At 44.5% G+C, this 26,119-nt stretch overlaps 1 protein-coding gene across 1 annotated transcript; it reads right to left on the reverse strand.

Moving 5' to 3' along the window:
• Positions 1 to 20: 20 nt before the first annotated feature.
• Positions 21 to 25,364, reverse strand: LOC147446598 (putative WD repeat-containing protein C2A9.03). The gene is made up of 10 exons (XM_086525801.1): positions 25,176 to 25,364; positions 3,552 to 3,730; positions 2,413 to 2,577; positions 2,255 to 2,341; positions 1,991 to 2,128; positions 1,789 to 1,905; positions 1,614 to 1,705; positions 1,421 to 1,526; positions 1,186 to 1,272; positions 21 to 920 (listed from the first exon to the last, which is right to left on the reverse strand). Exons 2-10 carry the CDS (start codon positions 3,696 to 3,698, stop codon positions 507 to 509), a joined length of 1,353 nt encoding a protein of 450 aa, XP_086381927.1. The 5' UTR covers positions 3,699 to 3,730; positions 25,176 to 25,364; the 3' UTR covers positions 21 to 506.
• Between the last annotated feature and the right edge of the window lie 755 nt (positions 25,365 to 26,119).

Raw genomic sequence — 26,119 nt, forward strand, 5'->3', positions numbered from 1 at the left:
ACATGGCATGAACATCAATAGAAGGGAACCACACGTCATGTAATACTATTTGCCTTGACATGCCATCAGACAGACTACACAGAAGGATTATACCAGCAAATTGTGAGGCACCCCGGCGTGAGAACCCACAGCTGGCAGAAGCCCCACAATTAGCAGCAAACTTTAGGGATGAATATACAAAAGTTCAGCTGCTGGTAATTTCATGAATATCTGTGATGTTATAAGTACATATATGTGCAAGATAAGCTGCTAAGTACTTCACACTTGCGACTCCTAAACATTTTTACAAATCCCTGACCCATCTTCAAGCTGGGTATTAATTTAGGCGGGACCAATCCATCAAAGGAGCACCCAGCCATGTATGACTCACCCTTCACGAGGAAATCCTCCACCTGACGTAAATTCGCATGAAATGCATGGCAACACTTGTGATCATGCAGCAGTGAAATCCAGCCTTTCTTTTGACAAGCTTGTTCTTGAACCACAAATCCATCATCAGGATGACATTATAAAAGCATATCCCGGTAAGTGTTCACATGGCACCGATTGTATTCAAGAAGGCTTCCATAAGTTCTATCAGCAACACCAATAAAAAGAGCCTCCGTGTCCGGGCTGAATGATATCCCCGCAATCTCTCCAAAGATATCGATCTCCTGAGATTTCTTGAAGTCTTGATAGACATCAAAGATATGCACAAAGTCTGCTGGCTCTGCCATTGCCAAAAACCGCCCATCTGAGGTAAAGCGGAGAGATCGGATTGCTCCTAAATGTCCCTTCAAAACTGCCATTGAAGAGCTCAAATTTCTAACATCCCAAAGTCTGCATGACATATCTTGGTTCCCAGTGGCAAAGACATGGCCATTTGGATGCCATGCAGAAGCAAAAGAGAAATCCAAGTGGCCAGTCAATGTTGCAAACACCTGCACACGAGTTCACATTGGGTGTGAATGTTCAATAAGCCACTAAGCACCTACTCTAAAATATGCTTCATGAACAAAAGCTGATCATTCCCAAGCTTAACTTCAGCCTTCGTCTAGAAAGGAAGATAATCGTTCTGATTTGATTCAATGGAGAGAAACTGAATCTCTCCTTGGAGAGAGAAGAGAAGTTTTTGACGTCATAGGAACAATCCCAAGAGACCTGTAGATTGGGCTTGAACTCAATGAAAAGGTGAAAGAAAAATACCTTGCCACTTTGACTGTCAGCAACAAAGCCTTCTGCACTATCCCCAACCACCACAATGAACCTGTTGTCCGGACTCACTGAAGTGTGCTGCAAGTAACAAAAGCAAATGCAAGTTTTGACCCACATAACTTAAAACAGATTGATGTAACAAATTAAAAGCAGCTAAAGAACTTGAACACAAAAAATTACTCAAACTAGTTGAAGTTCTTGAAAGTGTGAGAAAAAATGCACATACATTAACAGGCCATGGAAAGTTGAACTTCTGGAGAACTTCAAATTTCTCGACATCAAACACCCGGACAAAAGAATCATTATTTGATGTCATTAGGCGTGTTGCTCCACTGCATTTAAAGGACTAGCAAAGGTGAAACTCCTTTTTCCACGGACAAAGATCCTTGAATTTGTATGAATTAGATATTCCAGGTTACCTGATATTCTCATAGATTTCCACAGCATTGGTAATTGCGTTCTCGTCGTACGTAATTTTTGCACAATAAGAAACTCCCGGTCGATTCAACAACTGGAGGATGTTATAGACGTTAAAATTTGATAGCAAAAACAAGAAGACTTTGAGCTTCCTAGTTTTCTGAGGCTAGGAATTACTTTGCAAACCATCTCTCCTTGAAACCCACCAGCCACAAGAAGATTGTTTTTTACACACATAGTGCTGATTTGCACATGCCTTCCCAGAGACTGCAGAGCCCATGCTCTTCCCTGTGCCTACAGAGCACAAATTGTGAGACAAATAAATAAGTACTACATTTATTACAGTGCAAGAATCCCCTCTAAACTGTAGGACCTATACCTCTGGAGCTGGTACTAAAGGTCTTGCAGCATTAAGGACTTCTGTTACCACTCGCCTCAAAGGAGACCAATGCTGTACTGAGGAGTTATGCATCACATAAATGTCATGTTTGGAAGTCGCCCAAACCAGATTCCTGAGCTGTAGAGGCATAGCCGAGGACAATCGTTAAATCCAAAGTGCAAAGGTTGCTTTACATTTGTGTGTTTGTGTGTGTGCGTGTGCGTGTGCACGTGCATGTTCTATGCCAAGGAAGATAATCAATACTTGAAAATGCACAACAGAGGGCTTTGCTGCTCTTGTATTTTGCCGAAATGCATAAAATTTGCCATCTCTTGTAACTTGCAAGCATTCCTGCCAGTAAAACAAGTTAACCGTGAGTACGAAACTATTCGGAGATTGAAAGCCAAGATAAGAATGCTCACCTTTTCTAAGTCTTGATGCGGCACATTCAAGTTTTGATAGTTCCTGTAATGTTGTAGACGACTCACTCTATACTCCTCCCTTGTGAAGTGCAAACGATCCCAGTATATTCCTTGAATATCCTTCCCACGCCTTGCCTGTGCAGCTGTTGTGTCCCCCTTGCTAGACTGTAAAATCACAATTTTAAACGCCATGAGACCACCAAGGCAGGAGAGTGTGCACGCGATTCTGCACATGCATGAGGGTGTGTGGGTGTGTGTGTGTGTGTGTGTGTGTGTGGGGGGGGGGGGGGGGGGGGGGGGGGGGGGAGGGGCAAACCCTGCACACACATCCACCACAAGTCGATGCAAGAGAAACATGTCCCAATATGCCATTCTCAAGCTGTAATGATGGTACAAACTTCACATTAAATAAAAGTCACTAGACCAAGGTTTAACCAACGTAACCGGCGTCTAAAAAGATCAAGACAAAGCAAACGATGCCAAAGCACCATATCCAACACAGAGAAGCCAACATAAGTACCAACAACAATCCGAGTGGTACCAGAGATTAGCCAGCAATCATTGCAGGAGTGAACGTCAACCATGAGCATGGTTGATCAACAGCGTAAATCTAGAATGTCCTAGTTAGGAGCATCCTAAAGTGTTTGATCAGGAAAGGACTCAAAATTAGTTGAGAAGGGGTGAGCGAGTAGATAATCAGTAACACTTGTAGCCAACAGATATAAAAAGGAAGAACCCAGAGTGATAGGATGCTTTTCGAAGTCCTACTCGATTAGTGCACTATTCATAAGTGAACTCATGATATTCCAGCAGCATTACTACCAAGTACCATTTGTACTGCAGAGAATGAAATTGTTCTGGTAGAGATAGAAGGACCCCCAGCATTGAAAAAAATCGGTAAAAAAATGTGTACATGCATAATTGCAAGCCATCCTGCCCTTTGAAGCAAATCAGCAAAAAAATGTGACTGTGCGAATTTGCAAGCAATCCTGCCCTTCCCATGTCAAGGCAAGAGAAACATCTCCCTAATAACCTTTTTTAAGCTATATGGTGGCACAAACTCCACAATATGTTATAGCCCCACAAATAAAAAATTAGAAGACAACATTAGTTTTAACCAACATGACCAGTGTGCCTACCTCGGACTCCATGTCATCATCTGCACCGTAAGGATCTTCACGCATATCCTCTGAAAATTCATCAGCCTCATCCTCAAAATCTACGAACTCCACAAAATCTTCTGCCATCACCTGGTCATAAGCCGCTGCCCTTTGAGGTTGTGCCATAAACTCAGCTCCAATTCCAGTACGCAAAGGCCCTTAACAAAAGCAAGCGACATATGCAAACTCTCGCAAACTCTCTCTAACTCTCTCTCTCTCTCTCTCTCTCTCTCTCTCTCTCAAAAGTAAAAGTGGGGTTTTGACCCTTTGCATTATATAAAATCGACCATAGGTCCATATACAAGAAAATCGGAAAAAGCCCAGAAGATACAAGGAAATCATGGGAAAAAATCCTAAATCAAACCACAGGATACATGATCAAGCCTACATAAATCTGCACGAAGCTCAGTCCACTTCAGGCGATGTAGCGAAAACCACAAATTCCAGTTTTAGGTATCTGACTGATATAAGCATCCGCTGTAAAAGCCTCCTGTAGTAGCTCACAAAAGCCAAGGGGACGTGAATCCCCTAGGCCGTGCCTTTAGAATCATCCGCATCCACTCTAACATTTCCTGATGATGTACTCCAAAAAAGGATGCAGATTTACAGCACAACCAAACTGTAAGAGAGGCACGGGGGACCCACTCTCAAAAGCTAATGGAAGGTACCAAGATGCACATCTCTCTGACCAAACCAACTTCCCTATAATCTCTCTAACTGACTCTCAAACAAATCTGCAAATTATCTGATATCCATAAAGTAATTGGTACCATTGTCTGCTCCTGTATGGTATCGTAGACAGCCTCTCTCATCCAAAAACAGTCATCATGTAGAACCTGCAGTCTAAATCTAATCATGGGTGCTCTCTTTGGACCAAGGAAGTGAGAGTTTAGCCGATGGTAGCTCCAGTATCTCGCACGAGCAGATTAGGGAGTGAGGATTGTTTTCAGCCAACCGCCCTGGGATCCCTTTCTTTCAATACACTGTTCGACTAGGGCGTCACGACTCACATACTGGCAGCACGGAGAGAGGCTCGTCTTGCTGCAACACTTCATTGGCAGGAGGAGGGTCTTGCAGCTGAGTTCTTGTCGGGCTTTTGGGAGCGGTTGTGGGACTCCAGACAGCCGAGACAAGTCACTTTGTTCTAGTGGCTAGTTGCACACAGAGCTACAGCAATGGGGAGCATAGTGGCCTTTCGGCAGCCTGTGCAGCTTGTGACCATCCTTTGGAGAGTCAGTGTCACTGTGTGAGGGACTGCCCCATGGCACAGCAGGTTTGGCTTCGGGTTCTTCGGTTGATGCCAGCTCTTTCCAAAGTGCGTGTTGCCAAATTGGCTTTATCTGACAGGAAAAATAATTCTAAATGAATTATTGGAATTTTAAGTGAGAGGGTTTTTCTCATTGGAGACATCCGAGTACAGAATATTCCTAGTGCGTCATTCAGAGTAATGACGGGAGCACTGTGAAAGGGAATATCTATAAGGCCACCAGGAACGGGTACTTCTGATGCATCACATCGGATGGGTGACAGGGAGCATCGGGAAGAAGTATCCGACCATCCGGGAACAGACATCTCTGATGCGTCATAGGATGGGTGACATAGAGCATCGTGAAGGAGATTGTACCGTAAGTTCGGTAGGAAAGGACTAGGTGATGGGTATTCCTGATGCGTCACAAGGTGGGTGACGGGTGCATCGGAAAGGGAATATCCATAGTCGGGAGGAAATTCCGAACTGTGTTAGAATTGTGCACAAGGAAAAAGCAAGCACTTGAATGAAGATGGGTTCAGAGGAAACTTTGAGGAAAAACAGATGCTTTCTGAGAAAGCGGGATTGCTTTTCGAGAAAGCAGATGCTTTCCCCGCGAGGAAGTCTATGTCTGCATTGCAACTGTGCGTGTGATTGCATCCAGGGACGCCTGGGAAGTGATGTGAAAGCATTGTTTTTAACTTATAAGGTTTTATTGAGTTTTTGGGCAGGTTCGGACTATTTTTAAAATACGTCGGCCGCCCACTTAATAAGTGGGCAGCCATCTGATAAATAAGGCGACAGATCAGCCAGCGTTTTCTCTCTCTCTTTTTTTGGCAGAACAGAAAAGAAAAAAAAAAAAACGGCCGCGATCTCTACGCGAGCAGCTATTCGTGCCCGTGGCTAGGAGCTATAAAAGCATCACATACCCTCACTCAGAGGGGAGGATCAGTTTTTGCAAGAAGGAGATGCTGCTGCAAAGTTCACCCGCAAAGAAGACATTTGCCAGTGACGCCCATGGCTGCCCCAAGTGTACCAGATGTCGCCAAGACCCAATGCGCGAGTTCCCTCGCGAAGAAGTGCCTACGAAGCGTGTTTCCATCGCGACAAGTTGCTATTTTTCTCTGTTTTCAGCTCATAAACGTCGTAGACGGGGCTGATTTACGAGAAGGAACCCGAAAACACACCTCTTTTGTGTGTAGGATTGGAAGAGAGGATTTTCTATGGAGAGATCTCTTCCGGGGAATTGCTTTTCGAGAACGGAGTTATGTTTCGAGCGTCGAGACTTTGAAGGTAACGATTCTCATGTTATGAACTCTGAGTATTTGTTTGCAGGTGTACTTCCTCTTAGTGAGGGAGTAGGAGCAGAGGAAGGTATGAGCCTCTGTAGGAGAAAAGCGCTCTGAGGAACTAGAGCCAGATCAGCCCAAGGGTTTCGTACCCGAGTTTGGGAAGTAGATCCACGGATCGGAGAGAGGTAGTCTCTCAAGTTGTGATCCGGAAGTTGGGATTCCCAAGTAAGGACTTCGTGTCCGGGAAAGCAGAGTTGTTCTACGGGAAGAGGACTCTAGAAAGAGAGTTGCAAGGATGCCATGCCCTGAGTCTCGAAGGTGAGATCCAGAGGCGAGAACCTTGATTCTCGAGGAATTGGAATAAGGAACGGAAGTTCCTTGGAATAGGGTTTTGCCCTAGGAATCGGAAGCTGAGGCTTCCGGGAACCATCAAGTCTTATTCTAGAACGAACGTGGTAATACGTTCGGTTCAAGTGCTTGTATGGACTTCTCCTCAGTAATAAAGATACTATTACGCGGGGGGACCAGCCCATCTTCTGGTCCCCAGTACTGTGTCGATCTTCTCACTCTCTATCTCTCTCTCTATTTATTTCTCTATATCCTCTGGCTTCAGTAATAAGTGATAAATCCTATTTATCCGAATGTATTTTATATTGTTATGCGCTCCCGTTTGTGACAGTGGTATCAGAGCATGGTCTCCTCTCTTGGAGGACGACTCTGGGAAGATACGGGAAGAAGCCATGACAAGCCAAGAGAGAAGTAAGCAGGCGGAATCCTAAGTCCTGCAAGGAAAAGCTCGCAGAGTTGGAAATTTTTTTCTCTGCAAGAAGTCGACACAAGGCTTGAGATTCTCTGAGAAGGCGACAAGAGCATGATGCTCAAGAACCTAAAGAATCCAAGGAGCGGAATGCTCGAGATTCTTCAGAATCCAAAAAATATCCATGAACGTCAATCCAAAACTATAGCCATGAAATCCCGTCATTCCGAGAAGGATATGAAGAAGGTCTCTAGACGTAGGAACACTTCCAGTCAAGTTTGATACTTTTGACGGAAGGGAAGATGCCCCGAAAGCTACCGCTTTGATTCAACAAGTTTGAAGTTGCCTTTGCAAACGGCTCTGAAAAAAGCGTCGAAGATGAGGCATGTGATTAAACACCTCAAGGGGATTGCAAGTACTCGGTGGTATACCAAAGCTCTGCAAGGAACTTACAACAAGACTAGGATTCAATTCAAGGCTGAATTTTTCGACAAATTTTTTTCCTCTACACTTTGAGGAAGGCATCCAAGAAAGATTGGGATGGGTTTGCCCAATAGGAACACGAGTGAGTCAAAGCAAGTAGTGGTTCACTCTTGCCAAGGTAGCTCCACTCTCGATCCTCTCTGAGGAAGGAAAGATGAAGAAATTCAACAAAGGACTTTTGCCCGAATTTTGTAGACGCATCTGCAAAATACTTTGCAACAGATGGTAGCGTCAGCAATAAAAGCTGAAAGTGTACACCTTACTGTACATAAATCCAATCCCCGTAGTAATCATTGAACACAGAAAGTTTGGAGTAAGGGAATTCAATCTAACTCCTGAGTTCTTGAATAGAAGACCCTCGAACTTTAAGTAAGAGGGCAGGTTTTCGATCAAAGTTACATCTTTGCGGAAATCATAAAGTGCATTGTGCTTGTTTGCTCTTTTGCACGAGGTATGGTTATGTCTAACCGAGACTACTCACTCTCGAGTGTTTATGAGAGCAGGATCAAATTGAAACATTGTTTTCTGAGATGAATTGGTTTGCTTAACTAGCCGGAAGGTCGACTATTGATCTGGTATCCGGTAATTCTTGAACAGATTACCTGCTACTGCGGGTAGGAAATTATGAAGGAACCATTCTGAGCTTTCCAGCAAAGAAAAGCTTGCGTACCTTATGAACCAACACCCCTACCCGGTAAGGGAAGATATGGTAGTGCTTTTCACACAAGTGAATGAACTCTCTTTACGAGGGAAGGAACAAGCGACGACTACGGCTTGTGCTTGAGGAATCCAAGGATTCAAATCCTAGATTATTTATGAGCGGGTTTTGCTCTAAGATCGAGCCAAGGGATCGTCAAGTTGAGCGTCTTCGCTCTAAGGATCTTACGAAGGGAAGGTAATTTCCCAGGTTCATTGAAACTCTAACACAGCGTAAGAATTATGTACACTTTTGAGTACATGGATAACACACGAAGATGCAGACCTATGCCAAGGAACTGGACGAGAGTTTGTTATACTCTCTTGAGTGCCTTTTTGCGCGCAAGGATATTCCGACACGAGAATCTCTATTTGAGATGTGTTTGGTAGAAGGAATTTGAGTTTCTCTACGGAGAAGTGGTTTTCCGATGGTCGTTGATCATTGAGTACGCTATGTGCTTTTACCATTACAGTAGCAACTTTTGGTTGCGGTATATGTTTCTCCATGAGCAGGTCGAGTAGCATTTACACGCTCCTGGAATAAATTCGAACTATTATGTTCGTAAGAGTAAAATTCGCCAGCAGTTTTAAAAATGGTAAGAATTACCTCAACCACATATGGGAGAACATCATTGAGATCTAAAGCGTGTTCGCCCTTAAGTGGGCCGAGTTTGAACTTATGTTCATAGAATGATATGGCTAGAATTTTATCTGCCTAAGATTTTGCGAGGAGTCCTAGATGCTTGCAAGGATGGCCTCTGCAAGGAAGAGACGCTAATGGGCGTCGGGAAAACACTGCTGGTGGTAATAACTCGCAGGAGGAAAAGATTGGAAGGAAGTGCCACCGTGCACAAAGAATCTTCGGATTGGAACCGTCCGCCTACGTTGAGCGATGGCCTGGAACAAGAACCTTCTCTAAGGTGATCGCAAACTTTGTTTGTGAAAGAAAGACATCAAGCTTAATGCTCTATGACTTGGGCATTCCCTATGTGGGAGGACACAAGAGGTTTAATACCCTCTGGACTAACAGCGCAGGATTATGCGCAAGGACAGATACCTAGATTGATTTCTAGGAAGATTATTCTTCTCAAATTTGAGAAGAAGGAATCAAGTTAACAGAGTCTCAGATAAGGAAACTTTGGATCAGAACAATTGGCCTACCCAAAGCAAAGGCTCCGGAATAAGAACTTACTTTGGTAAGATAGCACACTTTGTCTGCCACAAGAAGATTCACATGAACTTAATGCTCTCAACATGCCCTATGTGAGAGGACACAAGAGGTTTAATATCCTCAAGACAAATAGCGCAAGGTTATGCGCAAGGACATAGACCTAGATTGATTTCTAGGAGGTTTATTCTTCTCGGAATTGAGAAGGTGGAATTGAGTTAACAGATTCTCGGATAAGGAAACTTCCAATCTGTTGGAAAGACGCGAATGACGAGTTCTTACATCGCTCGTAACTTTAATGAAAGGTGAAGGATATCCTCGAGGTCCTAGAGGAAAGACATGAACCGCTAAGGTAAGTATTGAATTATTGAATTTTTGTTTAATTAAATTTTTAAGTTCTCTTTTGAGAAAGCACTAGCTCAACTCACCATTGAGCAAGATTTGGAATTTTTCCGATTTCTCCTTGGCAGTTCAGTTGGACCTCTACAGTTGAGGACAACTGTTTATAAGTGAGAGGGATGTTGCCAAATTGGCTTTATCTGACAGGAAAAATAATTCTAAATGAATTATTGGAATTTTAAGTGAGAGGGTTTTTCTCACTGGAGACATCCGAGTACAGAATAGTCCTAGTACGTCATTCAAAGTAATGACGGGAGCACTGTGAAAGGGAATATCTGTAAGGCCACCAGGAACGGGTACTTCTGATGCATCACATCGGATGGGTGACAGGGAGCATCGGGAAGAAGTATCCGACCATCCGGGAACGGACATCTCTGATGCGTCATAGGATGGGTGACATAGAGCATCGTGAAGGAGATTGTACCGTAAGTTCGGTAGGAAAGGACTAGGTGATGGGTATTCCTGATGCGTCACAAGGTGGGTGACGGGTGCATCGGAAAGGGAATATCCATAGTCGGGAGGAAATTCCGAACTGTGTTAGAATTGTGCACGAGGAAAAAGCAAGCACTTGAATGAAGATGGGTTCAGAGGAAACTTTGAGGAAAAACATATGCTTTCTGAGAAAGCGGGATTGCTTTTCGAGAAAGCAGATGCTTTCCCGTGAGGAAGTCTATGTCTGCATTGCAACTGTGCGTGTGATTGCATCTAGGGACGCCTGGGAAGTGCTGTGAAAGCATTGTTTTTAACTTATAAGGTTTTATTGAGTTTTTGGGCAGGTTCAAACTATTTTTAAAATACGCCGGCCGCCCACTTAATAAGTGGGCAGCCATCTGATAAATAAGGCAACAGATCAGCCAGCGTTTTCTCTCTCTCTTTTTCTAGCAGAACAGAAAAAAAAAATTGAAAAAAAAAAAAAAAAAAAAAAAAAACGACCGCGATCTCTACGCGAGCAACTATTCGTGCCCGTGGCTAGGAGCTATAAAAGCATCACATGCCCTCACTCAGAGGGGAGGATCAGTTTTTGCAAGAAGGAGATGCTGCTGCAAAGTTCACCAGACGTTTGCCGGTGATGCCCATGGCTGCCCCAAGTGTACCAGATGTCGCCAAGACCCAGTGCGCAAGTTCCCTCGCGAAGAAGTGCCTACGAAGCGTGTTTCCATCGCGACAAGTTGCTGTTTTTCTCTGTTTTCAGCCCATAAACGTCGTAGACGGGGCTGATTTACAAGAAGGAACCCAAAAACACACCTCTTTTGTGTGTAGGATTGGAAGAGAGGATTTTCTATGGAGAAATCTCTTCCGGGGAATTGCTTTTCGAGAACGGAGTTACGTTTCGAGCGTCGAGACTTTGAAGGTAACGATTTTCATGTTAGTAAGTATTTGTTTGCAGGTGTACTTCCTCTTAGTGAGGGAGTAGGAGCAGAGGACGGTATGAGCCTCTGCAGGAGAAAAGCGCTCTGAGGAACTAGAGCCAGATCAGCCCAAGGGTTTCGTACCCGAGTTTGGGAAGTAGATCCACGGATCGGAGAGAGGTAGTCTCTCAAGTTGTGATCCGGAAGTTGGGATTCCCAAGTAAGGACTTTGTGTCCGGGAAAGCAGAGTTGTTCTGCGGGAAGAGGACTCTGGAAAGAGAGTTGCAGGGATGCCATGCCCTGAGTCTGGAAGGTGAGATCTAGAGGCGAGAACCTTGATTCTCGAGGAATTGGAATAAGGAACGGCAGTTCCTTGGAATAGGGTTTTGCCCTAGGAATCGGAAGCTGAGGCTTCCGGGAACCATCAAGTCTTATTCTAGAACGAACGTGGTAATACGTTCGGTTCAAGTGCTTGAATAGACTTCTCCTCAATAATAAAGATAATATTACGGGGGGGGGACCAGCCCATCTTCTGGTCCCCAGTACTGTGTCGATCTTCTCACTCTCTATCTCTCTCTCTATTTATTTCTCTCTATATCCTCTGGCTTCAGTAATAAGTGATAAATCCTATTTATCCGAATGCGCTCCCGTTTGTGATAGTGCGACAGTACACTTGGGGTGTTGCTACCTGGTCCACCGTCACGAGCCGAGCTCCAGTTTGAGCTATCTTCCACCAGTAGGATGATAGTGATACAGGGAGTTTGACCTACACTTCGGCCTACTATAGAGCTTACCCCGCAGGAGTGGTGCAGTGAGAAAGGTGTGTTGGGGGCTCGTCTCTAGCCTGACACTGGTTCATTTGGCGGGCCCATTGCTTCCGCATCTTCGAGGCTCGCCCTGTCCTACCAGCGGAGACTATTCGTGACTTTTGGTTGGGGTTGATCCATACTCTCAGGGGTCAGTTTGAGAGACTTCACGGCAGCTCCGACCGCATGCGGGAGCATAGAGAGGCTTTCCTGCAACTCTGGCGCCCAGGGCCCTTCTTCACCATGGTCCAGGGTCACGGGTGTGCCCAGATGGCACTACCAGCCACCAGTGTGGCTCTTTCCTCCTCCCATTTTGTGATTTAGCCTCATTGTACATATTTTGTTTACTCACTGGGAGTCTCCCCATGCTTTTGATGTAGCCCTCTCTAGTAGAGGTGGTTTGTAGCCCCATGGGCAGTTTTTCTTAACTAATGGAAGGATCTTTTTCCCGCAAAAAAAAATAATCAGATTCATTTCTGAGAATTCCAGTTTCAAAGTTCAAAATCACACACTTAGTTCATATTGAACACAGTGTTTCAATCATTCAGTCTAGTCATCTCATCCGTCATAAGTCTTGATGCACCTAGATCCCTGTGCAGCCATCTCATCCTTCAAGAACTCTTGATGCGTTCACCACAATATCAAATCATATCTTGACTTGGGGTGTCCAAGTTTGTTAAACAGACTCTGGGATCTTCTGGGTGAAGGTGCAGAGCGTGAGTATTGGCATTGTACCGAGTTGAAGTAATATAAATAAATACCAATAGGGGCGTCAAGGTTTGGGGCCGATGCTCTCTCGAGGTGGAACTCCGCCACTCCTTGTGTCGTCTATCTCTTTCAGTTCAATTGTTATTGAAGTGCTAAAAGTCTGTTCAGCCTGTTCTTTTCCGTTGGCTCTGGTGCCCGTTCCGTGACAAGCGCACAGTATTATTCTTCTTTCGAGAAAGCAACACAAAACCTCCCCACAGGGATTTACTTGGTCGACCCCTGGTGTAACAAACTTGGATGTCACATGGCACATCCAACCCTATGTGTCCGTGGACAAGCTACAGCATGACCAGGGTTCAATTCAATCAAGTCAGATCTAGAATAGGAAGTGATCTAGCACTTTTGTGAGTCTATTCGCAGACCGCAGTCACGTAGAGTAGATGCATATCCTCCGGTTGCACACAACATGATCATCAGTATTCCCATCAAAATCCATCAGGGAATTTTCTAGTGCATTAGACCTAGTTTCCCTATTTTTGACATTTTTCACTTATTTATTTAAGTGACTTCTGTTGGGAACTAGGTAGGGCAATTTTGCTAAGATAATATATAAGCAAACAAGAGTTAGCAATTTCTGGAAGAAGAGGCAGCAGGAGCATTGCTCAACAGGGCAATTCTCAAGCAAGAACAAGAACCCTCAGCCTGGCGTTTTTCCCTCACATCAGGCCAGCGTTTTCAGCCCCTTTGTACCAACGTTTTTCAGCATTGGTGCATCAGCGAATTCAGCCCTGCAATAGGCGCTTCCAGGAGCAATTCTGCCAATGTTTTACAGCAGCACTTCTAGCATTTTTCAGCAGGAGATTCAGCCAGCAAGTCAGGGATTTCAGCACTTAGACATAGCGTTTTTTCAGCCCTACCATAGGCGATTTTGCATCAGCAATTTACAGCCTCAGCCAGCGTTTTTGAACCAGCAACTTCAGCGATAAAGAAGGCAGCAGATCAGCGTTTTACAGGAAGCAGGGCAGCGTTTTGCACATGCAAGTCCAGTGTTTTTGTAGCAGCATGAACCACAGCTCCAATCAGTCGCATAAGCCATAGCAGCAGATAGAAGTCGTCGTCGTTGTCACAAAGTGATGCCGTGGCTACCGACAGCAGAAACCCTAATTTCTGCCAAAAACCCTAATTCCTGCAAACCCTAATATGCAGAAACCCTAAAACAAGCGGCAGAAATGCCACGTGGCAGCAGTACGGGCCTCCGGATTTTTCAGGCTGGAAAAAAGGCCAGCTTGGGGGACGCAATATCTGCTTTTTCTCTACGCTTTTCCGAGAGAGAGAGAGAGAGAGAGAGAGAGAGAGAGAGAGAGAGAGAGAGAGAGAGAGAGAGAAATTGATTGCTTTAATTTTTACTCTTGAGAGAGAGAGAGAGAATTTTGCTTTTATTTTTGAGAGCCTTTGGGGCTCTGCTTTTGGGCATCCCTTGTAATCTTTAAATAAGCGGATTAGGGCTCACTCTGCAGAGCATCTGGACGCAGAGTCTGAGAGTGAAACCCTAACCACTCTCTTGTACTTTGACATTGATTTAATACATAAAGAAATACCGAAAGGGGCACCAGTCTTTGGGGCCAATATCTCTAGGCACGGAACTCCGCCGGGCTAGTGCAAATTTATTGTGATCGTTTTGAAGTTGTTATTTGGTGCTGTCGCGATTGATTCTTGACTTGGAGTGTCCAAGTCTGTTACAGTGTTACAGTAGAAAGAAAAAGAGCAACCCAAAGAAAAAGGATGCACTACCCAAGCTTACTCCTGAGGAGAGAGCTCGCTTCATCAGAGAGGGGAAGTGCTTTGGATGCGGGGAACATGGACATATCTCCGCGAAGTGCCCTACAAAGGCACCGAAAGAACAGAATGATAAGGACGACGACAGGCCTGAGAGTTCGAGAGCAGCTGAGGAACGTGGCAGAAAAGGCAGATAGAAAAGCAGAACTAGCACCACATGGTGTGGGACCTGCACCGAATCAAATGAATGGAAGTACAAACTTTGCCGTTTTTCTTTTTTTGGGGGGGGGGGAAGTGAAGGATCGGGAAGCTTTTTTGAAGGAGCCAAGGCCAACTTCTTTTCACTTGGAATTGGCGGCTCGATTTGGAATTACACCGACAAACTGACGCCACAGGTGGAGGTAGTTCGATTGGCACCCGGACGGGATATTGTCATTACACCGAGCATTGGCAAACTTCGTTTGCAATGATAGGGGTGTTCAGGGCACGCGAGTGACGTTCTACTCGGAATCCCTTGGTACCACAAGAACTACGCCGTGGTTGACTACCGGGCCGAGAAAGCGACTTTTGACAAATGAAGGGTTCAGAGATTGTACTTGCTGAACTTTAGTTTCTTTACTCATTCTTTTGGGAGAGAACTGAACAATGGATAAAGGTTGAATATGTTTTGACCTGAACAAAAGAACGCCAAGATTTTTCTCCACACTCATGCCGATTGCTTTTTAGAGGGCCTGAAGATCAGACCATTAATATGATACCTGGAAGCACGCCACCGAACCGGCCACCTTACCATGTGAGCCGAGTATAGAATGAAAAGATTATGAACCAAGTGAAAGACCTTTTGGAAAAGGGTCTTTTCCAGCCTAGTACTTCACTGTATTGCTCTCCACTGTTGTTGGATTTGAAGAAAGACGGATCTTGGAGAATGTGCATCGATTATACAACTCTCAACAAAATCACCATGAAGAACAGATTTCCGATTCCTAGGATCGATGATATACTCGACAGGTTACAGGGATCCTCGTGATTTAGCAGGATTGACCTGAAGAGTGGACATCATCAGATCCGAATCGCGCCGAGAGACGTCTACAAGACAGCCTTTCGGACTACTTTTGGGTTATTTGAGTTTTTGGTGATGCCTTTTGGCTTAACCAATGCTCCTGCGACATTTAACCGGAAGATGGACAGGATTTTTCGAGAGTACAGGCTATTTGTTGGCACTTTCTTTGATGATATCATTGTTTTCTCCAAGAATGAGGCAGAACACAGAGATCATCTGCTTCAAAGATACACTTTTTGGGACACATTGTCTCAGCACAGCAGGAGTGCAAATGGATCCGGCCAAGATAGACACTATCCATGATTGGCCCGATTTGAAGAATGTCCATGAAGTTGGAAGCTTCTTGGGACTGTGTTCGTACTACAGGCGGTTCATTCGAAAGTTTGTAGAGGTTGCTTCCCCTTTGCATATCTTGACACAGAAAAGAGTCTCTTTCTCGTGGGGATCCACAAAGGAGACTGCCTTTCAGACATTGAAAGAGAAAATGACTACGGGACCAATTTGGACTTTGTCGGACTTGCAAAAGTCATTTGAAGTATATTGTGATGCTTGTGGTCGTAGTCTGGGTGCGGTCTTAATGCAAGAAGGCCATGTCATTGCTTACGAGAGCCGATTGTTCTCAAGGTCGGAGATGACAGCACAGATTTATGAGAAAGAGCTTTTGGCGATTATCCATGCTCTTACACAATGGCGGCATTACCTACTCGGAGCGGATTTTACTGTCTTTACAGACCATGAGAGTTTGCGCTACTTCTTGTCACAGAAGCAGTTTTCGGAAAAGCAGATGCGGTGGACGAACATCTTGTCATAGTTTCACTTCTAGATTGTCCATGTGCAAGGACAGGAGAATGTGGTGGCAGATGCTTTGTCTCAGAAGCCGTTGGTTCTGGCTATTTCCGCGATACATCATAGGAGCTTCGAGGATATGGTCGACCACTATGCCACAGATACAGATTTTGAAGATGTTTTTTTTTATTCACACGGAACGGGATGGGGAGATAGTAGCAGGATACTCCATTCGGGCAGGCTACTTGATGAGAAAAACCATGTTGTGTGTTACACAACCATTGAGGGAAAAAGTTATGACTGTATGCCACTGTCCACCTTTTACGGGTCACCGCGGCATTGCTACCACCATGAAAGGGGTAGAGAGATACTTCTCTTGGCCGAGACTCAAAAAGGATGTGAAAGAGTTTAGAGTTTGTGCGCAGTTGCTAAGTATGCCAAAAGGTCAAGTTTGACAAGCATAAAGCACAGGGATTGTTACAGCCTTTACCCATACCCACCCGCCCCTGGGAAAGTATTGAAATGGATTTCATTTTTGATCTCCCGACAACACAGAATGGTCACGATGATTTTCCGATTACATGGCATGCTTGAGACGATTGTCCCTGACAGAGACCCCAGATTTACGAGTTTGTTTTGGAAGGCAATTTGGGAGAACATTGGCACGCGGTTGCAGTTCTCGTCATCGTTCCACTTGCAGACTGAAGGGCAATCTGAGATTGCCAATTCAGTGGTTTTAGATTTATTGAAGTCTTGTATCTCGGATCAGAAGACTCAATGGGAAAAGTACTTACCTTTGGTGGAATTTGTCTAAAATAACACGATACACTCTTCGACGGGGAAGGCACCATTTGAGATTGCTGAAGGTGCTGCGAAGGTTCCATCCTTCCTAAGCACGAAAGATAAGATTTTTTTTGAAGCCGATGAATATACGCGAGATTTGGATATGGCTTTTACCAAGGTTCGCGAGACTTTGCAAAAGTCTCAAGAACGACAGAAAAAGGCAGCGGATCGCCATCGTCGTGACTTGAAATTGAAGAAGGATGATTGAGTGCTCTTACGTTTTGAGAAGGCACGCCTAACAAAGAAAAAGGGAAAGGAGAGGCTTTTTCCAAAGCTTAGTATGCGATACTATGGACCTTTCCAGATCACTAAAAAGATAAATGATGTCTCCTTCCGATTGAAACTGCCAAATACTTGGAGGATTCACAATGCATTTCATGTGAGTCTCTTGAAACCTTTTAAAGGTGATGTGCCTGATGATGGTGAGCCTGATGAGCAACCCGAAGTGGAAGAAAACGAGGAGATCCTTGTTCCTGAACAGATTTTGACACAAAAGGATACGAAGAATAAAGGTAAAGTCCGAAGGCGGTTCTTGGTTAAGTTCAAGAACTATCCTGCATTGGATGCGAAGTGGATGGAGGAGGAGGACCTAGCAGATACTCCTCACATTGTGAAACTTTACCTCGATGCTTTTGGTTTAGCATAGTCTACTCCAAACGGAACCCAGAATTCAGCTTGGCCGGAGATTTGGTGAAGTGGGATGCACAAGAGGGGAGTCACTCTGCTCCTTTGTCAACAGATGCCTTGATTTTGATACTAAAATCACTAATGTCTCTTTGAGCTTCAAGGATACTGAGAGCTGACAGTATTCTGCTGGATGACTTTATGAAATGGAATTCCTGATTATGAAACTGATTTGTTCTTGACTTCTTTTGAGTGCAAGAACTGATAGACGAAATGACTGCAGCATTTTGGTATGATTGATCTCGAATAGACATGGTTGCAATAGGGATTAGTCAATCAGACATCGATGAGGTCCCGATTGGATCTAGATGTGATTGCTAGCTACATTACCGATAAATCATGGTCTAAGATCCTAATAAATGTTGAATGTCATGTGATGTCCTGTGATGTCTTGTGATGTCGTGTGATGTGACTGTCCATTTGGTACATTTGCTAGATGTGTGTTCCTAGTACGTAGGTACTAACAGTCAGTGTCTGCTAAGACGGTTTATGGCTTCTGTCGGTTTTGCAGGCGTAATCGCGGGCGATTACAATGCTTTCAAGAGGGGGGTATGTTACAAAGTGATGACGTGGCTACCGAGAGCAAAAACATTAATTTCTGCCAAAAAACCTAATTCCTACAAACCCTAATTTTTGCCAAAAACCCTAATTTGCTGAAACCCTAATGTGGCTAGGAACCCTAAAACAGGCGGCAGAAATGCCACATGGCAGTAGTACGAGCCTCCGGATTTTTCGCGCTGAAAAAAAAGGCCAGCTTGGGCGACACAATATTTGCTTTTTCTCTACGCTTTACACAGAGAGAGAGAGAGAGAGAGAGAGAGAGAGAGAGAGAGAGAGAGAGAGAGAAATTGATTGCTTTAATTTTTACTCTCTTGAGAGAGAGAGAGAATTTTGCTTTTATTTTTGAGAGCTTTTGGGGCTCTCCTTTTGGGCATCCCTTGTAATCTTTAAATAAGCGGATTAGGGCTCACTCTGCAGAGCATCTGGACGCACAGTCTAAGAGTGAAACCCTAACCGCTCTCTTGTACTTTTGACATTGATTTAATACATTAAAAAATACCGAAAGGGGCGCCAGTCTTTGGGGCCAATATCTCTAGGCACGGAACTCCGCCGGGCTAGTGCAAATCTATTGTGATTTGTGAATTGTTTTGGAGTGGTTATTTGGTGCTGTCGCGATTGATTCTTGACTTGGAGTGTCCAAGTCTGTTACAGTCGTCACCGTAGTCCTCGAAGCATTCAATTTTCAGCCATAGTCTCGTCCTCGTCGTCCACACCGTCAGCCTCGACATAGCAAGCATTTAGAATCATCGCATTAACCATTGTATCAGATTGTGCAATCAATAGTAGACCACTCTCGCCATCGAGAGTGGGGCCCTTGGAGGAGGGTTTGGCAACTTACCGGTGTCGTATTCTCTTCTCTCTCTATCTCTCAATCTCATGCACTTCCATTCACAGTGTCTATTCACTTTGTTTGTGTCCATTGCTCTCTCTCACTAAAGGAACGGAAGGCTCTCCCTTCCGTAAGTAAAAGAAACCCTTGAGCACAGTTCAGAGCACTCATTTTTAGCAAAGTTCAACTTTCACTTCCGATGCACCTTACATTGGTATCAGAGCTTTGGCAATGTTCTGTATCACTCAAGGAAAGAACCACAAGAACCACAGAAATTTTTTTGGTTGTTGCGGCACGTAACCCAGGTTCTCCTGGGCGTGTGGATTCCTAATCGTGTTTTTGAAGGGTGACACGAAACCCAAGAAAGAAGGGCTTGTCCAGCCTCCCCTTGTGCCTCTTTTCACTCATTAAGAGCGGACCGTGCACCTAGCGGCCGGCCAATCGACATGAGGTGGGAAAAAGAAACCTTGGTGTGAGCGCAAGGCCGCTAAGGGGTGCGCCCGCGGAAAAGAGCAGAACTCGGGTGAAGAGAAGATCCTTCTCTAACACAGATTGCAAGCGAAAGAAGAACCTCAAGAACTCAAGACCCCCAAGAACCCAAGACCCATAAGAACCCAAGTTCCTCGTGAACTTAAGAACCAAAGATCACAATGTATGGTCATCACCCGAAGCGGAATGGATACTTCGTGTGGAGGTGGTGAGCATGGGAGTGGCGAAGAAGAGTGTTCCCCACCAGGAGATTTTCCCGAACCTCCCCCATCCCCATCTACGCCACGAGTTGTACCAAATCCTATGGAGGCGATGGTCAAGTCGATGATGGAGATGATGACACAACAACAAGAAACGAATCGCGTTGCGATGCCACAATTAGAAAGAAAAGCAGAACGGCAGGAAGCCTTGGAGGGTGAACGCCAACACAGACAAGAAACCATGGAGCGTGAACGCCAACTCAAACAAGACACCTTGGAGCGTGAGCGTGATCAAGCGCACTTGACGGCTGAAGAAAGACAGGTCGAGCGTACGGCACAGAGTGAACAACGCATGCAAGAGTTTGTACAACATGTTCTCGCCTCGAAGTCCGAGCCAACCAAAGATATTGGTGTTTTATCAAGTTCCACAAGCCGAGATTTGGACTCCAACAACCGAGTCTCACAGAGAAGATCCAGTTCAGTAAGAATGATGGAAAGATGGATGCTACGGTTATTCATTCTTGGTTGCATCAATTTAATGCTTATTTTACGACAACTAAGAAGACAGGAAATAGCAAGGTTTTGACGGTAGCTATGTACCTTGCCAGTGATGCCATCAATTGGTACCACTCATGGCAAGAGGCACAATTAGCCATGCACCTAGAGGAAGCCGACAAATTCACGCCCCTTTCCTTCAATTGGGCCGATTTCCAAGACAAGCTCAAGGTGCGGTTTATGCCACCTCCTCAAGCAAAATGGTATGCCAGTTATGTCTTTCTCTAATCGTGTTTTGCAGCTCGGCACTCAATTACGTAAATCGGATGCGGAGCGCAAGGAGGCATTCCTTTATGGTTTGGACGAGTATATCAAGTACGATGTCGAGGTGCTCGATCCAATCGATCTCAACAAGGCGGTAGCGATTGCTCTCGCAGAGGAGATGAAGCACAACAAGGGAAAGCCTAAGGAAAACAAGACTTCCACAAGTACCTCTCAAAACCCTCAGAATGGTAAGAGCGGTAAGAATGGTAAGAACGGTAACTCTTCTAACCAATCTTCCAATAGTCTCTCAAAAAAGAACTCTCAAAATGAACCTAAGGGTAAGGCTAACACAATTGTTGAACCTAAGCTCACTCCAGATAAAAAGGCAGCACAAGGAATTCTAGGAGAACACGTTACACATCACGTGGGAAGAGCAAAGCACTTATTCTAAGGAAGGTCGTTGTTTTCATTGTCACATTAAGGGTCACATAAAAAGAACATGTCCCAAGCTTGACTCTAATGAATCTAAAGAATCCACAGAACCCACTTCCTCCGTCAATGCAATAAATAAGAACACAAGTGTGCCCCAAGTTTCTCATGACCCTCCCATTGATGAGTCTCTCCTTAAATGTTATGGTCATATGACGGGGCAACGTTTTGTCATATTGTTTGACCCAGGCAGTATGCATGATGTGATTACTCCCTCTCTTGTTGAGAGAGAGCCCGCCTAGAGGTTAGTCAGAAATCTCCTCTTGAGGTCTCTGGCTTCGCTCCCGGTATGGATTCTCTCATCACGAGATAGTGCCTTGATGTGTTGTTTACAGTTCAACAACCTGCTTTCCGTAGAAAAATTTTTGTCTCTCCTCTCTCAGGATGTGATATGATTTTGGGCATTCGATGGTTTCGTGAGCATAACCCTCTCATTGATTGGGCGGAAAATACGTTCACTTTCAATGTCAAAAGTAACTCTCCCATTGTCATTCGAGGAGAGCAAGTTATTCATTCTTCATCTCTCATTTCTAATGTGCAGGCAAAGATTGAAAGGATTCAAAATACGAAGACTCTCTCAGTCTCGTCTTCTCCAAAGCATGACACACAGGATTTGCAGGATGATAAGCTTGATGAATTGAATGATAATGATAAGCATGATGATTTGAATGACAATGACAAGCATGATGATCACGATGTGATTTCTCACGAGCATGATGATTTGAATGATCAAGACGTGGTTGTTCACAAGGATGATGGTTGAGTTGATGCTTTTTCTAGCAAAGCTAACCTCGTTGCAGATTCCATCAATCACGAAGAATCGATCTTTGCTTTCGAGTCGAGGTCCACAGCACACCCCCCCCCCCCCCCCCCCCCCCTCCCCTTCCCCCCAAGGCTGTAAGGTGCAGCGGAATGAATGTTTGCGCTTTGCTCAAGATGAGTACTCGGAACTGTGCTCAAGGTTCCTTTTTGTTCTTATGGAAGGGAGAGCCTTCCGTTCTTAATAAGAGAATGCTATGATCACAGACAAAGTGAATGGACACTGTGCGTGCAAGTGTACGAGACTGAGAGATAGAGAGAGAAGAGAGATACGACACCAGAAACTGTTGTAAAACCCTCCTCCGAAGGCCCCACTCTCGTCGGCGAGAGTGGTCTACTTATGATTGCACAATCTGGTACAAACTGAATGCATGTGACTGATGCAAGTCTAGGCTATGTCGGCGATAACGACAGGGACGACGAGACCGACACTAGGGCTGAAATCTGCAATCTTTCTACTGCTGTCCAAAAATGCTATGGACTGAAATCTGCGACTAGTCCAAAAACGCTGATTTGGGAGCTGTTTTCTGTGGGTCTTTGACGCTGAAAACCTGCAGGTTTAGGGCTGAAAACTGAGGTTTCTTATGTCTGAAAACTGATGGTCTTTCTGGGCTGAATCTGCTACTTCTTTAGGGGATGATCTTGATAGTTTTCCTACTGCTGAAATCGCTGCATGCTGTGGCTGAAATCTTCAAAAATGCTAGGCTGATATGTCTTTGCAAAAACGCTATGGTCTTCAAAAACGCTATCTGCTGAAGATGGTTCTGCTATTGCCGGATGTCCTGCAAATGCAAAACGCTAGACTTCTTGTTGAGTCTTCTGTCGCCAGGGATCTGCAAGAGCAAAAATGCTGGCTGATCTCGTCCAAAAACGCTAGGTGGTTGCTGTGGAGCAAAAACGATAGGGGAGGTTCTTGCTTGGAGGGAAGTACCGCCAAGTTTCTTGCTTGAGAAGTTGCCTGCTGAGCTTGGCTCCAATTTAACCTATTTTTCCTATTTTTGACATTTTTTACTTATTAATTTACGTGACTTTTGTTGGAAAGTAGGTAGAGCAAATTGAGTAAGTTTGTATATAAGCAAACCTAGGCTAGCACTAATTGGCAGAAGAAGAAGGAGAGCATCACGCATTCACGTGCAACAGGCCCTCTAGAGACACTTCTCAGCAAGACCAACCCTTGGGCGATTTCATGCCCTAGCGTTTTCCTCAGCAAGGCATCATCGCCAACAGATTCCAGCACTTGGCGTTTTCAACCATAGCTTCATCGCCAAGACCTCTCAGCCCTAGCGTTTTTCATCTAGATTTCCTCGCCATACAATCTTAGCCCTGGCATTTCCAGAATCCCCAAATCACCCCCCCCCCCCCCTTTGCATAGCGTTTTCAGCATCGCCAAGCATTGGCAAATTTCAATGATTTGACAGCCTAGAACCAGCGAATTTCAGCCATTAGACATAAGCCCACATCAGCGTTTTTGGTTCCAGCAATTTTCAGCCATTAGCGTTTTTGGGACAGCAACAGATTTGCATCAAATTTCAGCCAGTAGCCCTTTTGGACAGCAATGAACTTGCATCAGTTTTCAACCGTAGTGTCGATCTCGTCATCCCCGTCGTCGACCTCGACATAGCCTAGACTTGCATCAGTCACATGCATCCACTTTGTACCAGTTTGTGCAGTCAATAGTAGACCACTCTTGCCAACGAGTGGGGCCTTTGGAGGAGGGTTTTACAACGTCTCGGTGTCGTATTCTCTTCTCTCTCTATCTCTCAGTCTCACACTCTCATGCACAGTGTCCATTCACTTTGTTAATGATCATTGCACTCTCTCATTAAGAACGGAAGGCTCTCCCTTCCATAAGAACAAAAGGAACCTTGAGCTGGTTCGGAGCACTCATCTTGAGCAAAGTTCAAACATTCATTCCGCTGCACCTTACATATGAGCAGCTTGTTATCAACATGAGAGCATTTCCTCTCTCTCTCTCTCTCTCTCTCTCTCTCTCTCTCTCTCTCTCTCTCTCTCGTCCTGTCTCTTTATACCTCAGTGATCTCTCTTCTCCACATGTGCCTTGTTCATGTATGTGGCATTGCAAATGTTTTAGATCGGAGTCGAGGTGTCCACCGGATTGCAGGCCAGTTCTTGTCTTCATTGCATCCTCCACTGCCACCTTTGACATAATTTACAAAGGGCTTGCTCTCACTGCTTGAGTTCCCACCCTCTCCTCTCTCATGGATGTTAACAAGTACTTGTACTCTTTTTGTTTAAATCACTCACACAACCGTGGATGGTGCAAGCGTAATGTGCTTTGAATTTTTATGTGACTTGTGATAATTCATTGTTGTGGATAGAGTCGAGCAAGGCTTTTTGGATAATATTTAACTTTCTTAGGTCTTTGGATAGTCATTTGTATAAAACAGTTTAGGGTGAATCAGAATGGTTATGTTTTACATATCTTTTCTGTAACATTACTTACAATTCCATTGCACGTTTCGTCATCTGTTCCTAGGACTGAACTTCCGTTTCTCCCATTTTCCTTCTCCATTTCCAAACTCCCAAGAACTATGCCCTCAAGATAAAGTTGTCTTTATGGGAAGGCTTTCAGGCATGAAGCTCAAACTTTCGAAACGTTTGAGACACTCTTTTAAAGACTATCTTTCAAAAGGTACTCTAACGATATGTAAAAAAACATATCAAAAAACAAAAGGTACATGAAGTCTTTCTAGCAAACTTTCAAGCTTCCTAAAAAGCTTGAAACTTTCGAAATGTTTGAAACACTCTTGAAGACTATCTTTCAAAAGGTATTCTGATGATATGTAAAAAAACACATCAAATTAAATATTTGTGCCAGAACAGGCCCAAAATTTATGATTGAAACAGAATTTGAAAAGCACTGAAGGTAACGTACGTTGCCAACTCAGTGGCCAAAATTTGCCGATTCCACTCGCTACAATGTAGGCCAAAGTTCATCTTTCTGTTGCTACAATGCTTTACAAACCCATTTAGGACCATAGTCTTCTCAACATAAAGCGATCATTGTTCAAGTTGGTGAAACTGGAAAATCTGAGATCAAAGACGCAACAAACCAAAAGGCAAACGATTCTCCCAAGGTAAATTAGGGACAAAAGTGATCTTTGAAAGAAAATTATTTTGCAGTATCCATCTTGTAATAACTTGTTGGGTCCTGTTTCTTCTCTTAGAGTCCTAGGTAAAATGGAAATCTGGGTTTCCAACTCAGTGCTTAACCGACATCACCTTCCAACGTCAGGAGTATTGAACTCACTCTCTCTCTCTCTCTCTCTCTCTCTCTCTCTCTCTCTCTCCGTTTTTTTCGACTCTGTTCCGTAGAAAACCTCAGAAATAATGCTCGATACGAATCGAAATAACATCCAAACAGCATTTGCAAAAGAGCTTACCGGAGCGAGATCGTGGGAGACGATTGCGATCGCAGAAGACAGCGCTCACTCGGCGGGGGAGGGCGAGAGAGAGAGAGAGACAGAGAGAGAGAGAGAGAGAGAGAGATGGCACGTCACACTTGGCTTTCGAGCATTCTTTCAAAACTCCTCTTGGGATCGTTCCTCTTCTCTCCTAGGGTGCGCACATGCTGAAGAAAACTAGCCACTGCGGCAATTTTTGCTGATGTGGCTTGAAGATTCGTCCGCAGCGTGTAAATCCTTGAAAGCAGGATCTCGCATGTAGTTGACTGCAGCGGCATCTAATTTTGGAGTTGAAGGTTAAATCACCATAGCAAAACTCTCTCACATGTGCGGGAAGAGCTCCCTGCGGCTTCCACCTTGCTTTTCGACTCCAAGGGCCACAGGGAAATGCCCTTTGCATGTGCGCACCCTTTCCTAACTAGCAGGTCTTGAGGTCAAGACTTGTCGGATGATCTATGAGGTCTCTTTCTCCAATGTAAAAAATTACTTTCTTTAAAAACAGGAAGAGGATATGCCCGCGTAGCTCTAGCGACAGTGTTGCCTATGACGACAAAAGAGGGAATTTCATCACACCATGTATCTATGTTGAGCCAACCCTAGAATTACTCCTTGGGTTGAAAATAACTCTAAAATGCACATGTGAACTTCCAATGCATGTCCAAGTGTGCAAAACTCTTTTTTATGCTGAAAAGATTGCTTGGAAGGAAAGTTTTCTATAAAGAAAGGATGCCCGCTCAAATATTAAACAGAGAGACAAAGAGAGACCCTTTATATAGATGTTTAACATTCTCAGGGAGAGAAATCATTGCTCAAATAACCCAAGAACTATTGTATGTGGGAAAGAACTAGCAGAAACCTTTTTTCATAGCTATGAAAATAGCCTTATAGGTGACAAAGCCTTATGTCTTAAAGACACACACACA

Source organism: Adiantum capillus-veneris, chromosome 12, assembly GCF_014529385.1.
Source record: "Adiantum capillus-veneris isolate H3 chromosome 12, ASM1452938v2, whole genome shotgun sequence".
NCBI classification, from domain to species: domain Eukaryota; kingdom Viridiplantae; phylum Streptophyta; class Polypodiopsida; order Polypodiales; family Pteridaceae; genus Adiantum; species Adiantum capillus-veneris.

Excerpts from the sequence above, each read along its gene's own strand:
- LOC147446598 (XM_086525801.1), bottom strand. The coding sequence starts at position 3,698 with ATGGCACAACCTCAAAGGGCAGCGGCTTATGACCAGGTGATGGCAGAA. Across the intron at positions 1,527-1,613 it reads GAAATCTATGAGAATATCAG|TGGAGCAACACGCCTAATGA; the intron begins GTAACCTGGAAT and ends CTTTAAATGCAG. Across the intron at positions 1,273-1,420 it reads ACTTTCCATGGCCTGTTAAT|CACACTTCAGTGAGTCCGGA; the intron begins GTATGTGCATTT and ends TGTTACTTGCAG.